This window comes from Echinops telfairi, unplaced genomic scaffold (assembly GCF_000313985.2).
Source record: "Echinops telfairi isolate 266 unplaced genomic scaffold, ASM31398v2 ScPeMD7_7463;HRSCAF=8501, whole genome shotgun sequence".
Taxonomy (NCBI): Eukaryota; Metazoa; Chordata; class Mammalia; order Afrosoricida; family Tenrecidae; genus Echinops; species Echinops telfairi.
In genome coordinates, this window is record NW_022111363.1 from 9,078,244 (window position 1) to 9,094,675 (window position 16,432).

Genomic DNA, 16,432 nt, shown 5'->3' on the forward strand with positions numbered 1-16,432 from the left:
AATAAGTATTTGCTAGGTGAATGCGTGAATTGACTAATGATTGAGTGTGTCAATAGAATCTGGCAGAGAGGGGGAAATGAACATTCCTTATTTACCTCACTAATATTTATCTTTATTACAATAAGCCAACACTACTTTTACAATTATAATCCAACACAGAAATGCTTCTTAAGGAAGGTTCAATATGAGGCAATGACTATTTAAAAAACATCGTCGTCTTATAAATGGAAAGACATCCCATGTTCATGGATCAGAAGACAGTACTATTTAGATGGCACGACTTCTCAGCCTGATCTACAAAGTCAAAACAATCCCTCTCAAACTTCCAGCTGGCTGCTCTACCAACTGAACTGGCAAGAAATGGGCAAGTCAGTCCTACAAGTCACATGGAGATTCAAGGGACCCAGAAGAGCTACCACAATCTCGAGGAACTAAAACTAAGTTGAAGCCCCCAGACTTCTGATTTCCAATGTCACCACACAGCTGTCTTAGGACAGGATGGTACAGCCATGAGCACAGACACACAGACCAATGGAATGAAATAGAGAATAAAGTAATGCACCCATACAGGTATGGAAAGCTGATTTTTGGCAAGGGTGCCCCTACCATTCCATGAAGAAGGAAGAGCCTTCTTAAGACATGGGTCTGGGAGAACTAGGTAGCCACAGCAGAAGGATGAAATTGGACCCTAGCTCACAACCTAGAAAAACCTTAACACAAAGTAACATCAAGGACATAAATGCGAGTGCTAACGTGATAAAGCTCAGGGGAGGAAAGGTGTGAATGGTTGTGACTTTGGCTTGGACAACAGTTTCTTATGGGACACAAAAAAACAAACTCTAGCAACGAAACGACAGACCAATCGGACTTCAACCCAATTGAAAACCTTTGCACGGCCAAGAAAGTGAAAAGCCAGTGCATAGACTGGGAGAAAAGGTTCGCAGTCCACGGATCTGGGGAAATGCAAACAAACAGCAAACCCTTGTCCTTGGATCCAGAATAAAGTACTCGCATAACTCAAAGAAGGCAAGATAATGGAAACACCACTTCTCCAGAGTTTAATACAAGAGGCCAATATAGACACAAACATGGTAATTGGTCGGGTGTGTGAACATAGCTCCACAAAGCTGCTAGTAAAAATATAAGATGTGTGTGTGTAGTTGCCTTTGGGTGATGAGACTACAAGTGAGTTTTGATTTCATCGATTTGCTTATCCTTGTCTCTCCAGAGACTCCTCTCCTCCTGGGGCTGAACAAACACTGGTAAAGCCCACTGCGAAAGGATTCCTGCAGCAGGTGAGGATGCACCAGCTGATACCCTGCATCCTTCCCAACTCTGAGATATGAAGACTTACCTCGGAAGTACTAATGGGTTGATTACGATCTACTCCAGGGTTTCCTGCCGGAGACCCTCGGAAGCACTGCTCTGAGATCACACCCCACTGAAGAAACCTCTGAGAACTTACCTGACCGTAGTTCTTCAGCGCCAGGTGGGCTTTCCCCATATGGAAATATGCTTTTGTGCAGTTCTCATCACACTGCGTGAAAGGGAGTGGGTGATCAGATGTTTCCAAAGATCTGAAGCCCTTAGCCAGCCCCCTAACTGTCTAGCTCACAGAGCTATGTCTGAGCTTTGGTTCTCGGGACAGGGCTGACGATGAAAACTTTTTCTGTGCACTTCAGAGCAAAGTAACTGATGCCTGCGAGGAGCCTGGGTGTGCACATAAGCTCGCTGGCGAATGCAGTAATGACAATTGCCAGTGTTCATTTCCACTCAATGGGACCCAGTCAGAGACAGAACAGAAAGCCTGGGTTTAGAAGAGCTTTTCTCCTTGGCTGAGCACTAGAACCCCCTGGGATGCCTGCAAAACGCTGGACGGCCAGGCTGCAGCCCATGCCAGTCACAGGCACTCTGGGGTGGGGACCAGGCATCAGTCATGGTTTCAGCTCTCCAGGTGATACAAGTGGGAAGCCCGGTTTGAGAACCACTGCTTTCCAAAAAGTGAGGGAGGTTCACTGGGGATGCATGGCTGAGGTTACCCTGACATCCTATTGGGGCCAGGAGGTTCCTCTCCCCACATTAATCACGATGTGCACCCTGGGAACTTACATTCTTATCTCTTAAGATCAGGAGGGATGGTCAAAGGGCAGTATTGATATTTATGGCTGAAAATTTTGCCCAGGTGGCCTTGCACCTGCCTGCTGCTCATAATTACAGTGGCCCAGAGCATAACCTGGCAGCACTGGGGCATTAAGTACAGTAAGAAGCACTCAGACAATTAATTTTATTGAATCCCTTTGATGTGCAAGGCATTGCACCACACCAGATGGCCCTCAGTTGTTGTTGGGTTATTTTTTTTTTATCCTGTATGTTTTTCTGGATATGAAATCCCAGTTTAGGTAAATCTATGGAGACTGCAACTGGATTCATAGTTTCCCAGGGGCACCATAGGGAAGGCTTGCCAGGTGGGGAGAAACGGGGAGCTACAGCAATGGGTAGAAGGAAGAAGGCGTGTCCTAATATTGATGGTGGTGATGATTACCCAACTTTTTTGAATATGATTGAATTATTGAAACGTATGTGTGAACTGTCAATAAAACTTTTTTTTTTTAAAGTTCAACATAATTATCAGGAAAACCATTAAAGTCACAGTGGCTACATGTTTCAAAATCGCCAATACCAAGAGTCAGTGGGGGCATGAAATGCCGAGCGAGAACTCTTCATGGGAAAGTGGGAATCTATGATGTTTTATACAGTAACCTCTTTGGCAGGCAATCTGACATTTGGCAGATTCTGAGAAAGTTAAAAACTCCAGATTCGCCGCCGTTGAGGTGAGTGGTTAAGCGCCGGGCAAGCTAATAACCACAAGGTCTCCCAAGTTCGACACCACTCCTTGGGAGAATGATGGGCTTTCTGTCCCCATACAGAGTTAGAGTCTTGGACATGCACAGGGGGCAGTTCTACCCTGTCCTATAGGGTCACCATGAAGTTAAAGGTACACAGGAAGAAGAATCAGACTGCAAGTCCAGGAGACTAGCAGGGCCCGAGTGAATCTTGGCTCTGCCACTCACCAGCTGCAGGCACTGGCCCGGCGACTTACCTTCTCTGCTGCCCCTTGGACTCGTCTGCAGAGGGAGGGTAAGGCCAGCACGGAGGCACCCGCTGTTTTGAGAGGGGAAATGTACGTACAACAGCACCGAGCCCGGCGCCAAGGTCTCAGCAATCCATTCCAGGCAGAAAGGGAAAATTCATGGAAAGGGAACAACCCGGACGAGGCAGTGATGAGCTTCCGATGCGGCGAGCCCTTGAGAGATGCACTTTTCACGTCTGTTCTTTTCTGATTCAGCACTAAGTTACTGCTGTGACGAGAATCCTAATACTAGTCATAAACGCTCCTGCTTGTCGAGGAGTCTCACTGTGGTTGTTGGGAGCCGTTGACTGGGCATCAGCGGCCTGCTGGGCATCAGAAGGACATCCTCGCAACTGTGATGCTTGAGCCCATTGTCGCAGCCGCTGTGTCCATGCATCTGGTCCAGAGAGTCTTCCTCTTCTTCATTGACCTTCTACTTGACCAAGCATGATGTCCCTCTCCAGGGATGGGCCTCTCCTGCACCACGTCCAAAGTCTGTGGGATGAAGTCTCACCATCCTGGCATCTACACAGCACTCTGGCTGGACTTCCTCCTCAGGGGTCCTTCCAAAAAGCCCTGGGTCATGTGAATGATCCCATGGGGACGATCCAGCCGCAGAACAACTCCATGAAGTACATCCAATGATTAGCTCTGTTTGTAGATTAAAATCCCCCCCAAACTACAGGTTTCAGAGGCTCTAGATCACATACCCAAACTCAAACTCACGGCCATCGAGTCGCTAGGAGAAGGTCACTGTTGATGGGAATAGAAAGCCTCGTCTTTCTCCCGAGGAGTGGCTGGTGGTTTTAAACTGCTGACCTTGTGGATCTCAGCCCAACTTGCAACCACTACGCCACCAGGGCTCCTTACAGTCACATGGCTAGTGAGTAAAAAAGCTGGGATTTATCATCTGTTTTTTGACTCCAGAACCTAAGGGCTTATCCACCACAGGCAGTCTCCTTCTGAGACACGCAAGAGCAGTTGGGCAGTAGGGAGAAGAGCTGGGTCTTGGGAGAGGTGGAGTGAGGAGGAGGGAGGGAGAGTGGGGTGAGCCAGCCAAGTCTGGAGATGAGACTATGAGGGGCTTCAGAGGAGAGTCCAGCTGTGCTCTGATGGGTTCTGGTGTGAAGGCCAGGTTAGGGACTCCACGTGGAGGCTATAGGGTAGGGTGGGTGGTCAGTGGGGGCATGTAGGAACACTGGTCGGGAGCCGGCATGTTGGACTCACCAGAGGAAAGACAGTCAGGGAGTTAGAGAAGGGGACCCAGACAGTCACTTAGACCAAGGAGCTAACATCAGAAGTTGGTGGTGATGATGGCAAATCCAGACCCCAGCGCTCTGGCAAAGGCAGGCCTAAGCAACACCAGCTCACTCCACATGCTGGGGTGCAGCGGAGGGTGGCATCAGAGACGCCTGAGAGACAGGCGGTGCCACAACAGAGGAAGGCGACCTCAGGACAGGGAGTGGGCTTTGGGTGGGAAAATGAAGCATTTGATTCTAGACATACTGAGCTTCAGATGCCGAAAGACAACCAAAATGGAGATGGCAGGAGGCAGCAGAAATCTGGCCTGGGCTGGGGAAGTGGAGGCTGGGGAAGTAGGTCTCAGAGCCATTGTGCAGAGATGAAGAGTTGAACTGGTGAGAGGAGGAAACTACTGCAGAGAGAAGGGAGTCTGGGAGCCAAGTGAACCCCAGAGTTTTCCTGAAGGAGGAGATGGAGGCAGCTGGAAAGGAATGATCAGAGGGAAAGGAGGCTGCTCAAGTTCATGAGCACTGCTGGTGGAGAAATCAGTGTCCCCCACGGAGCCTGGTCCACTGCCTACAGTGTCACTGCGTGGGGCTGCGGCTGGGGCTGTGTGGCCATTCTCAGACACAGGGACCAGGTGCCACTAAAAGATTTCCTCCCTAATGGGCCCTTTCCCCTTTGATGGTAGGTCAGCTCTCATCAGGAGCCCCGGGGTCCCTATGGGACTAACCAGGGCCCCTTCAAAGGAAGGCTGCCTATGGAGGAAGGTATCGTTCATTGTGCCAGAATGGGTTGGGCCAGAAAGAGATATTTTGATATTAATTGAATCTGGCTGCACAGCTTTGTCTTTCCCAGACCAGGAGTATCAGGTTTGAAAGGCCATCACACGGGCCTGTCTCCACCAATTCACAAGTGTCGAACAGCAATAGGCAGGACAGAGGTACAACTTTTTATGCCAACAACACGCCCTGTAAATGTGTTGACCAACCATGTCCTCTCCCCTGAGAGGTATTTCCATAAGGGTGCTGTGACAGTTAGGTTTATTGTGCCAACCTGGTCAATAGGAACATGTGAGATTAATAAGGTCACAGTTTGATTGGAGGGCAAAGAGATAAGTGGCTCTGCAAGGCCATCTCCTCCCCCCACCTTGCTCTCTGGTGATGGACCAGCATGCTGCTGCTTTAGCTAGTTCTCTGCTTCAACCTGTGTGCTACACTACCTGTGGGCTAAGCGAACCTGTGGATCCTGTCGCTAGGGTTTGGGCTCTTTCAAGACCTGCTTCTCCATGCTGCTGGTGCATCATACGTTGCTTGAGCTTGAGGCTGATGGATCCTGTCACCTTGCATTGCTTGAGTTCGATAGCCCATCTGGGCCTGCTTCGCTAAGCTCCCACCAAGCTACTGACTATTGCTGACCCACCCTGTTGTTTGCTATCTGTGGGCAAACTCTGCCTGCATTGCCCAAGGGAGGACTCCACTGTCTGCTTCCTTGACCTTGGACCCTGCAGCCTGCGTGAGGTGAAGGACTTCCAGTATATTAACTGTTCCATGAAAGTGAATTGAACTGAGCCCTCTGTACTGCTGTGTGGTCTAACTTAGCTGTTATATTCCTTATTGCTGTATAAACCTCTCTATATAGTCATATGTACTGGTTTTGTTTCTCTAGAGAACCCTGCCTAACACAGGTTCCTTTAAAAAAAAAAAACCCAACCATGTTGCCAGAGTTAAAAACAAGCACAAAAACTATCATAGTATGCTTACAAAAATACCCCATGATGTGTGTGTGTGTGGGGGGGGGGGGGGGCGGGAATGGAGGAGGGGTGTTAGGTTGGCAAACAAACATAGAAGGTGTATTATTTTCAAAAAATAAAACATGGCAGTGCAATTAATAATAGAGGGCCAGTGGCATTCACAACGGATGTATTTTAAAGAGAGTGAAGCTGCTTTTCCTTCGCGGCTTCTATGCAGGAGGACGAGATGGAGTGACCCAGTGGCTGCTCAGAGGGCTCTGGCAGAGGAACAATTGTGGGGAGGCACAGGTCACCTGCGGTGTTTCCTTCTGTTACGTGAAGGGTCGCCATGGGTCCCAGCCGACTCGATGTGGCAGCTTAACAACAACAGCATGCAGGAGAACCATTGTCAGTGTCTAGAAGACCTTCCCCCGCTCCTCCAAGTATTTACTGAAACCTCCTCAACCATGAGCCTCGCTGGGTATTTGGTGAGATAGGCTGCTGAGTATCGTGCTTTTCAGTGTCTGCTCCGTCGGGTCTGCTTCGCCGTGGTTTCATCATGGGTCACGTTGTGAAGCAACCAGTGAGGTGGCGTGGCACCCTCCCTGCTCCTTCTCAGGTCGGAAAAGCCACCCTGGAAGGCCCCCAGTGGAGACTGGGGCTGACGGTCTCCGCAGGGAGCCACACAGACTAGACTGTTAGGGGCCTGGGCTTGCACTGAGACACAGGCAGGGTGCTGTCTGAGGCTCCGCGGCCTGGTTGAGAAGTGGGGACGAAGGTGGTGCTGAGCACAACAGGATGCAGAAAGGCTCGCAGAGCACAGCTCACACCAGCTCGTAGGGAAGGTGGGTTTTGCTGCGATTGTCAGAACAAAGGAAAGCCTTCTAGTCTCTGTCGTCTCGTACAGAACGAGGGTGAAAACAAGGGAATGATCATCAAAGAAGGGGAAGGAGCAGGCCAGTTGGGTTGCCCTGAAGCTGGGAGCAATGCGATGAGGTCTGAGCAGCTCCTAGAAAGGCGATACCCTTGTGTAGGGAGGAGCCTCGGTGGTGCAGGGGTTATGTGTTGGGCTGCTAACTGTAAGCTCAGCAGTTCGAGACCACCAGCCTCTCTGAGAGAGAAGCCTGCTTCTGCAAAGATCACCATCTCGGTGGTGCTATAGAGAAGTTCCACTCTGCCCTGCAGGGTAGCTAGGAGTCACCTGAAATAATGTCTCTGGGTGAGATCTTGCCACGTCTCTGTTTAAAAGTCTCCTGTTTCCAGCAGGTCTAGCCCCATGTGATGATCTTGGCAGGTTTGGGAAAAAATACCACACACTGTATGAGGCTTTCTGCCTGAGGCCTGACTGCCTCCAGGCTCAATAGCTAGCAGGAACCCTTTCTTCTGATGATCCCACTACAAATCAGGGATGTTACACTTCCTAAGTATCCGCGCCGGAGGAGAAAACGCACACAGGGCTGAGGGAGGACAAGGTTGCAGGAACGGGGACATCCTCACCCCAAAGAAGCCTTGGCAACCAATAACTGAGAAACCATGGTAACAGCAGTGTCAGTGGAGTGCCTACTCTGGGCAAGGCCTGTTCTATGCATCACCAGGACCCCATGCCACATTCATGCTCAACAAAACGCACTGCCATCGAGGCGATTTCCACTCATAGTGACCCTAGAGGACAGGGTAGACCTGCCCCTGTGAGTTTCCAAGACCGCAACTCTTTATGGGAGTAGAGCCTCCTCTTTCTTCCAAGGGGCTGCTGGTGGTTTCAAACAGCTGGTCTTGGGATTAACAGCCCAACTCATAACCACTAGCCCACCAGGACTCCCATGCCAGCCAATAGATCACAAAGTCTACTTTCCTTGTGGCTCCCGGGCAGTTTATTCCCTTCACATCTGTCTGACTCATGAGGCCCGGCAAGCCCAATGCCATTGCGAGGGTGAAGGACACACTCTCTTACCTTTAGAGCCCAGTCGCAATCCACCAGTGCCTTCTGGTAGTCCCCGAGCTTTATGTAAGCCTGCAAGACAGACACAGCTGATTGTGACACCGAGCTCGAGCCAAGCGCCGAAGGAGCGCCCACCCGGATAGGGCGGTTGCCTAGAGGTGAGCTTGGGGCTTGGTGGTGAGGATGATTGGGGGTGATGGATTCAGGGTACAGGTTTTTTAGGAAGGTGATCAAAATATTCTAAAGTCAATTGTGGGGATGCCTGCATAACTCTGTAAATACACGAAACCCCCCTGAACAGCACACTTTAAATGGGTGATTTTTATAGTATGTGAATGATGTATCTGTAAGGCAGTTAGTAACAATAAAAAGAAAAAAGGAGCCCTGGTGGTGGACTGGGTTACGTGTTTGCTGCTAACCAGAAGGCCAGCAGTTTAAAGCCACCAGCCACTTGGGAGACAGATGGGCTTTCTCCTCCTATGAAGACTTACTGTCTCGGGAGCTACGGGAGATTCCCCTCAGTCCCATAGGGTCTGTATGAGTCGGAATCAACTCAAGGGAAGTGGGTTTCTTCCAGGAGAAGAACAAAGCCATCTGAGCGATTGTTGGAGGGAAGGGTTTTCCCTCTAGCAAGCCCGCGGCAGCACGCGCTTCACAAGATCTTCCGAAGGTCACGCAAACTGGCCCAGCAGTTTAAACATAGTGACCGGGTCAAACGACTCTTGGAACGCCAGGCAGCGCACTTAGCGCTTGTGTCTTGGGATGAGCTTTCTGTTTTGGGAAAGCATCAAGGAATGCCTTTTCCCTCATGCCTTCCATTGCGTTTGCGCGTATTGACCCACATTGGTTCCTAACGTGATTCTCCGGGATGCATTCAAGTGCTACTTGACCTTGAGCACAGTGCAAAGGTCCCTGACTTAGCTGGCGCAGGGTGCTGGGCGGTCTGGAACAGAGGCAGGTCTGAGGGTCATCCCACTCTAGGGCCGTTGGGTCATGCGGCTTTAAGGAACGTCACAGGGACACACTAGCCTCTGCAGCAAGCCACCTAGATGGGGCTCTGGAGGCCACAAGTGATGGCAAATGGAAATCTGGTATCATCAGTGTCTTCACTGGGGGAAGTACCCCCAGGAACTCGACTCCCTAACTGTGCCTCCGGTTTCACGTCACTTCTTGATGCCAGTCTTGTGAGCACCGACTCCTGTGAGCTTACTCATCTGCCAAGGCACTCGGCCCAGCCCCAGCCCCAGCCCAAACTGGTGAGCGCTGGCATACCTTAATCCATCATCTGGGCTTTTGTGTGTTTATGTAATGCAGCAAGGGGTTAAGAAACAACCATTCCTACATGGCAGTTTTTGCCCTCTAAAAGTTTATCATCCGCTTATATCTGGTGAGGGTGATATAATCAGACCTACACCAACTTCTAGCCACCTTATGCTTCCTAATAACAATATTCCTCCCTACTCCCTGCAAATAAGTCTGCTCTGATTTATTCAAGCTGTTAAATTGATGCGGTTATGCTGGGCTCGGATTTATTTGTCATTAAATCACTGTCACACTCCAGACACTGTGGCCTCGGCGCACCCTGCTTCTTGCTTTCACTGCGCTTCCTCAGCACTCTGCAGCGAGCGAGCAGACCTCCCTCCTGAGTTACAGAGAGGCAGCAGATGAGGGCTGGGCTGCCTCTCTCCTCCCTAAGTGACAGGGCTTCAAGCTCATCTCCCCGGGTGCCTGCTTACACAGCCTGACCGGCGGCCCACAGCGACTCATCAGTCTGTCAGTTTCCCAGAGCAATCTCACTACACACAAACCCAATGACGCGTCCCAGGTAGTCACAGGTGACAATTTTGTTCCAACTGGGGCATAACAAGCTTGTCCTCCAGCTGCACGCAACTCAGCAAGGGTAGCTTGGCCGCCTATTATAAATCAAGCCTCAGGGGTTAAGTGGTCGGCCTTTAGAAACGGCAGACAATAAACACCAAGTGGTGGTTTTTACTGGTGTGCCAGCAAACCAAGCTCATCTGTGATAGAAAACCTGGTGTCTGGGTGATTCTAGAACCTCAGACTTTGAGAGGCCAGCCCATGTGTTGTCCAGTCGACCCTGTCAAACTCTGCATCAAAAGAGACCCAGATAATGAGCAAGAAATTAATAGGAGACTAGCCCTTAGGCATTGGGGCACAACCCGAAAGCAGGGGAAAACCAGTGGTGGCAGGGTCTCTGAGGTCACGCCCTTCCACGACTTTTCCCCTTCCACAGAAGGGCAGGTGCCCGCCCACCATCAGTGATGTGCGGGCTGACTCTCAGCAGAGATGCTCTTCCCAACTCCTCCTACAGTGACTGCCAGTTGGTAGCTTCCAATCAGACCTGGTGCAGTGTTGACACCACAGCAATCAGCAAACCCCGTGGGTAACTCCTCCCGCTCGTCTGTCTGTGAGCGGCAGCATAGTGGCTTGGGGTTTCTGTGAAGCCGGAGGCGAGGCCACTGCTCGTTCAAATGCCAGTGGAAGGCCACTGCTCATTCAAATGCCAGTGGACTAACCCATCCAGGACAGTTTTCAGAGGAGCTGCTAGACCAGCGGTTCTCAACCTGTGGGTACCATCACAGGGGTCGCCTAAGATCATCGGAAAACACATAGTAAAGATTTCACAATATACAATTACATATTATTTTGTGATTAACCACTATGTTTTAATTATGTTTAAGTATGTTCAATTTGTAACAATGAAAATACATCCTGCATACCAGATGTTTACATGACGATTCATAAGAGTAGCAATATGACAGTGATGAAGTAGCAGCGAAAATAATTTTATGCTTGGGGGTCACCACCACATGAGGAAGTGTATGAAGGTTGAGAACCACTGCTCTAGATGAAGACAGATCAGGAAGAAGGCCCCCGGACAGCTCCTTCAGACAAGGAGCCCAGGAGAACCCTACGGATCTCACCAAAACACCTTGGGAGACAGGCCTGGATGAGGAGCCCTGTGCTGGACCACATTCAGCACGCAGGGGCCACAGCAACGGGCCTGGAGCAGACCAAGGGCAGAGAGACTGCAGAGGACAGGGTGACAGTCCGTGAGGGTGTCCAGGGGATCATCATGAGTAGGCGCCAACTCAACAGCGATGACCACGGAGGCGGCAGCTTGCCAATCTGCTCCTCCTGTGCCCCAGACGAGCGCTGGCTGTTGAACCTGGACCAGCATGCAGCCGGGGCCAGCGAGTATTGTTGTCTGAGCTCCCACAAGCTGAGCGGTGACTGTTTCCTGGGGAGAGGGAAAAGATACCCTCTAGACAGCTCCTTGGCTTACTGACCTGGGCTCTGTTGGTGTACAGGACTTTCATGTCTTTCAGCTTCTTCAAACCCTCGCTGTAGTGCAGGACAGCCGTCTCGTAGTCACCTTCGGCGAATGCTTCGTTCCCCTTTTCCTTTAGGGCTAAGACGGGAGAAGCCAGCCAGGTGAGCACACGTCACCGGGAAACCCCATCGCCCTGACCCTCCAACTCTACCTTGTCGGCAACAGCTTCCACGGATCGCAGGGGACCCGTCACTGGTTTCCCTCTTCAGATATGAGGGGACTGGATTTGTCACGGAGCCATCTTTTTCTCCCAGTCTCCCAAACCCATCCCCTGCCCCTCCAAATCTTCCACCTAACTTCTCAGAGAAACAGAACAATCATGTTCCTGCCTCGAGGGCCAGAGCCACTGCATGCTGGCCACAAAGTCCGGGCCCGCACGTTCACGGTGTATCAAAGGGCCCAAACCCTGTATGAACAGCTGTGAAGCGGTACCTGCAGTGCCCGAGCCCACTTGTTTGTCCTCCTTTCACACCCCTGCCCAGCTCCCAGGCTCGCCTGGCTTGTGGTCTTCTTCTCCACCTGTCTCGGAGGCTAGACAGTGGCTCCCACTCCATCCATCTGTGTCTCCCAAGCACAGCTTAGCTCTGCCCAGAGCATTTAAGAAGAAAGGCGTACCTCCAGTCTGATCTGCGGACCCCATCCCTACGCTTGATAAAGAGGGCAGGCTGTGGGGGCTGGCCAAGGCTTAAGCACGTCTTTCCTCTTGCTGCAGCCGGCACAGGGCAGAGACTGCCAGGGATGGATGACCACCTGGCCAGGCTCCATTGCCCCAGGGCCATCACAAACCCACTCATGGGGATCCCCACCCACGTCCTCCCCCATCAGCGTATAGGGGTGAATGCTCTGTTCATGCAGATCCCCCAGGGATGGGGAAGTGAAGACGGACAGTTACCCTCGGCGATGACTCTGTTTTCCTGTCTCTTCTTGGCACGTTCCTTGGCGTCCTTCTCTAGAGACACCAAGAAGGCCTCTGGTGGCAGAGCAGAGGGGTTTCACATATTACAAGAGGAACCGAGTGCAGCACTCAGTTCTGCAGCTCACTTTTGGAAGACAGCCCCTTGCGTGCTCAGGAGCCACGCATCTCTGGGGGACAGGCGCAGGCGACAGAATCCCGAGACAGTTTCAAAGTTTGTCATTCAGAGGGAATGGATGCGATGTATTATCATCCATGAGGGTTACGGCTGGGCTTCAAGGATTTTTTTTTTTTTTTGAGACTTTTGCTGCCACCGTTGCTGCTCCGTTTAGCACCATGAGCCGCTGAGTTGAGCAGCCCCCAAACTCTCTGGGAGCCCTGAGCAGCCGAGAGCAAACGGAACAGACAGAGTAAACTCAACTCTGCTTACAGAACATTGTCCAGAAAGAAAGGGCAAAAAGCCAAGCCTCGGAGCGCTGTCCCACTCAGGCCACCGGCTAGAGAACTGGGTGAATCATTGGATTTTGCCCAAGGGTTGCTGGGCAGCCCCGAGGCTGTCCTTTAAGCGTCTGGAAGCTGATCAATAAAAAAGGGATGGGTCCTAGATAAACAAGACCCTTGGGGAAGAGAGCTGTAGTTCTTACCTGAGTTTAGATCATCTGCATTCTGCAGGGCACAGGTCGGCATAAGAAACAAAAACAAAGAGAAGGACTTTTAACATCACTGTCGGTGACTTATGCATCACACAAACCAAGAAGGCAAGTCACTTATGAGTGAGGAGAGCCAGGCCGCCTCCTTCAACCTCCAGTACTCCTGGGCTCCAAATTCTAGGGACCTGATAAAAATCGGGAGATCTGATTTGGGCTCAATGGCCACAGAGAAACAAGGCAGAAGCCAGGTCAAGGGGCCCAGCTGCGGTTGATTGACCTGGGAATTTGAATTCGCACAGCGTAACACCTTACAGCTTCAATGAAAGTCATGAACTCAGACAGGTGGAAGATCAAGGTGTCAGTAGAACAAATCCAAGGGGCTGCTTAGAGATGGCCCAGAAAAACAAGAGGGGGAAAAGAAGAGAGTTTATGTTTCCTAATGGAAAAGACATGTAGTGAATCTAAGCAACACAAGCCTATTTCAGCCTCACCAGACAGTCTGAGGTTAAAGTCCCCCTGCCTCTGCCCGACACAGGCCTCCTCACTGCCTCTCTCTGTGCGGCTCCACAAGAACCCAAGAGGACCTGTGTAGCAGGGTGCGGAGGGCTGATCACGGTCTTGTTCAAGGTGGTCCTGCACACGTCCTCGCCTTGGCCGTTCTCAGTACGCAGCAGTCTCCTTTCTGTCTCCAGGACGGCTTTCTGTTGAACGTCTGGGTCATCAGAATTCATCCCCTGAATTAAACTGGCTAGAAAAGAAACCAGATGGGAGTCACGTGGATGAGGGTCTTCAAAAGGCAAGGATGGTGTGGAAAATTCTATGAGGAGAAACCTCAGAGAGGGTTCTGAGTAGAAAGCAACAAATTAAAACTGGAAATTTAAAATGAAAGCAGAATTCATTGTGCCTGGAGAGAGCTGTAAATAACTTAACTGTGGTCTTTAAGCCAGGGTTGTCAGCCATTATTAAATTCAGCAATAACTTATGGAGCTTTTAGGAATTAGCTATTATGCTGTGTGCTATAGACACAGTTGATGAATGGAAAAGGATTTTTATTTTTTTTACTAGCTTGCAATGTTTTGTAGGCAACTGTGTTAGTCTGGGTATTTTAGAGAAACAAATCCACAGAAACTCATATATATAAGGGAGAGTTTTATATAAAAGGTAAGTGCACATGAAGAAAACATCCCAACCCAGTGCTGCCCAAGCCCACAAGTCCAACATTAGCCCATATGTCCCACACCAATCCACAGAGTCCTCCATCATCTCACAAAACAGATGCAACGATGCCGACTGCAGGAGGAAAGCTGAGTCAGTGAATGTGTAAGCATCTCAGCACTAGCAGGGGTCTCCACACGGCTGCTCCAGCACCCAGGGCTGCATTGGGGTAGGTCCATGTGGCTTCTCCTCGGGGATGTCTTGCAGGAAGTGAGCCTTGCCAGCTGAAGCAGGGAACTGGCCAAGGCAACTGTACCCTGGTGCAACCATCACAAAGCAAGAGACCCAAGAACTGGAAAGGCGAGGCTCACCGAGCCATTTATCTCTCCGCCCATCAATTAACCCCACATGTGTTTTATCAGCCAGGTTGGCACAATAAACCGTAACTATCTTAGGGACAAACATGTAAGTACAGCAGCCCTGAGACCCCAAGCAAAGCTCTTAATGCTCCCAACCAGTCTTCACGTTCCCCTTAGACAGCTGAGTTTCCATGGCCTGGCACTTTGGCCACCATTCTGACACCAGGCTCGACTCCCTTGCCCTCTCATGTCATCTACCTGACAAAACTCCAATCCCAGGTGAATCCATCTCTCCTGGCCTTCGTTAGCGATGTGCTGAGGCGCCCTGATGATGGAGAAAGATGGATGCCTGGAGCGGTTGGTGTCCGAGCAGTTCTACTGTGTTGTCTCGAGCAAGCGATCCTGTCATTCTCCCAAAGACTACAACATTTCCCCTAATAACCACAAAGGAAGATCACCTCCTGGGACCTGCTCCTTCAGTGAAGTGATCTTACGTCTCCATCCACCCAGGAAACAGATGACACCGGAAAGGCGCACCTTTACTTCTTGCCATCAAATCTACAAAATTACCTACATTTGCAATCCTTCCTTTTTGCACCAAGGGAAATAATATAAGAATAATCCCTCATCCTGTGATCATGGTCCCAGCATCCCCTTCTGCACAAGAAACCCTGCACTGCCTTATCTCTGCAATATTTTCAACTTTCCACCAGCCTCTTCCACCGGACCTTCCATCTCCCCCAACGTTCTTTCTCCTCCCTGCCACTGCCAAATCTCTTGAAGGATGTATCTATAATTCCTGTTTCCACTTCTGTATTTCCCACTAATTCAGCAAGAATATTTCCCCCAACATTTCTCATTGTAAAGTATTTCAAACATACAGAAAATAAGGTTTTTGTGTTCATCTCACCTGTGAGTCCCTATGTCTCCTTTCCCAACATGCTTTAAGGTTTAGCATTTGTATCATTCAGTGTTTACTAGAGAACACACTACCCCAAAAGTTGATGGCTTAAACACACCGCCATCTGTGCCACTGAATTCTGTTCACAGTTGCCTGGGCTTAGCTGGCTGGTTCTTTTCCTGGTTTCAGCGGGGCTCACACATGTCTAAGGCCAGCCGTCAGCCAGCTAAGTGGCTCCTCTTCTGAAACTTGGTGGACTGCTGGCTGAAGCACTGGGGTCAACAAGGCCAGTCACCTAGCAGTGGAGGCAGGGGCTTCCAAGAGCGGTATGAATGCAAGCCCCCATGCACAAGCCCATTTCATGCCTCTGCTTGTGATGTTTGCAAACATTCCTTTGGCCAGAGCAAGTCACAATGGCTGGCCCAGATTTGAGGGTGTAGAAAAACAGACCCCAGGCGTGATAGAAAGAAAGCAATTTGTGCTTGTGTTTGGTTTAAGTCAGGTCCCTGGTGTAAATGGTTTGTGATTGGCTGCTCACTGGAAAGATGGAGGTTCAAATCCACCCAGTGATGCTGTAGAAGGAAGTCCTGGCAGTCAACAGCCACAAGAGTGTTGTTGTTCTGTGCTGTGGTGTTGATTCTAATTCATGGAGAACAGCCTGTGGGACGGAGCAGAACGGCCCCATGGGAGCAGAACGGCCCCATGGGACTGCTCGGGCTCAAATCTGGTCTCTTCTCTCTGGCAGAGGCACTGGTTGGGTCCAACACGGACCTTTAGGTTGGCGGTCACGCACTTTAATCCTTGTGGCACCAGGGGGTCTTCCTGTAAGATTACAGCCCTTGGATACCGTATGGAGTGCATTTCAACTCTAAAACACCAGGGCTCGCCATGAGCCATAACTGGCTCAATGACAAGTAATTTGGATTTTTTTATGCGTCTTTTGCAACCTCCTTTTTCTTGTAACATGCTTTAGAAATGTGTTCTTGTGTTCGGGTTAACCTGTTTGAATCCTTATGTATACAGTGAACCCTCGCCACTTCGCGCTTTGACTTCCGC

The 16,432-nt window shown here is 50.4% G+C and overlaps 1 protein-coding gene across 1 annotated transcript in view; it reads right to left on the minus strand.

Annotated features, from left to right (window-relative positions):
• The window catches only part of TTC12 (tetratricopeptide repeat domain 12), a 62,921-nt gene that overhangs the window by 34,269 nt on the left and 12,220 nt on the right, over positions 1-16,432 (minus strand). Inside the window, exons 3-8 of the mRNA XM_004712868.2 lie at positions 13,546-13,709; positions 12,956-12,977; positions 12,291-12,368; positions 11,355-11,476; positions 8,056-8,115; positions 1,466-1,537 (exon numbers count right to left, since the gene is read on the minus strand). Coding sequence (XP_004712925.2) covers positions 1,466-1,537; positions 8,056-8,115; positions 11,355-11,476; positions 12,291-12,368; positions 12,956-12,977; positions 13,546-13,709 — 518 coding nt within the window. The remainder of the gene's footprint in view (positions 1-1,465; positions 1,538-8,055; positions 8,116-11,354; positions 11,477-12,290; positions 12,369-12,955; positions 12,978-13,545; positions 13,710-16,432) is intronic.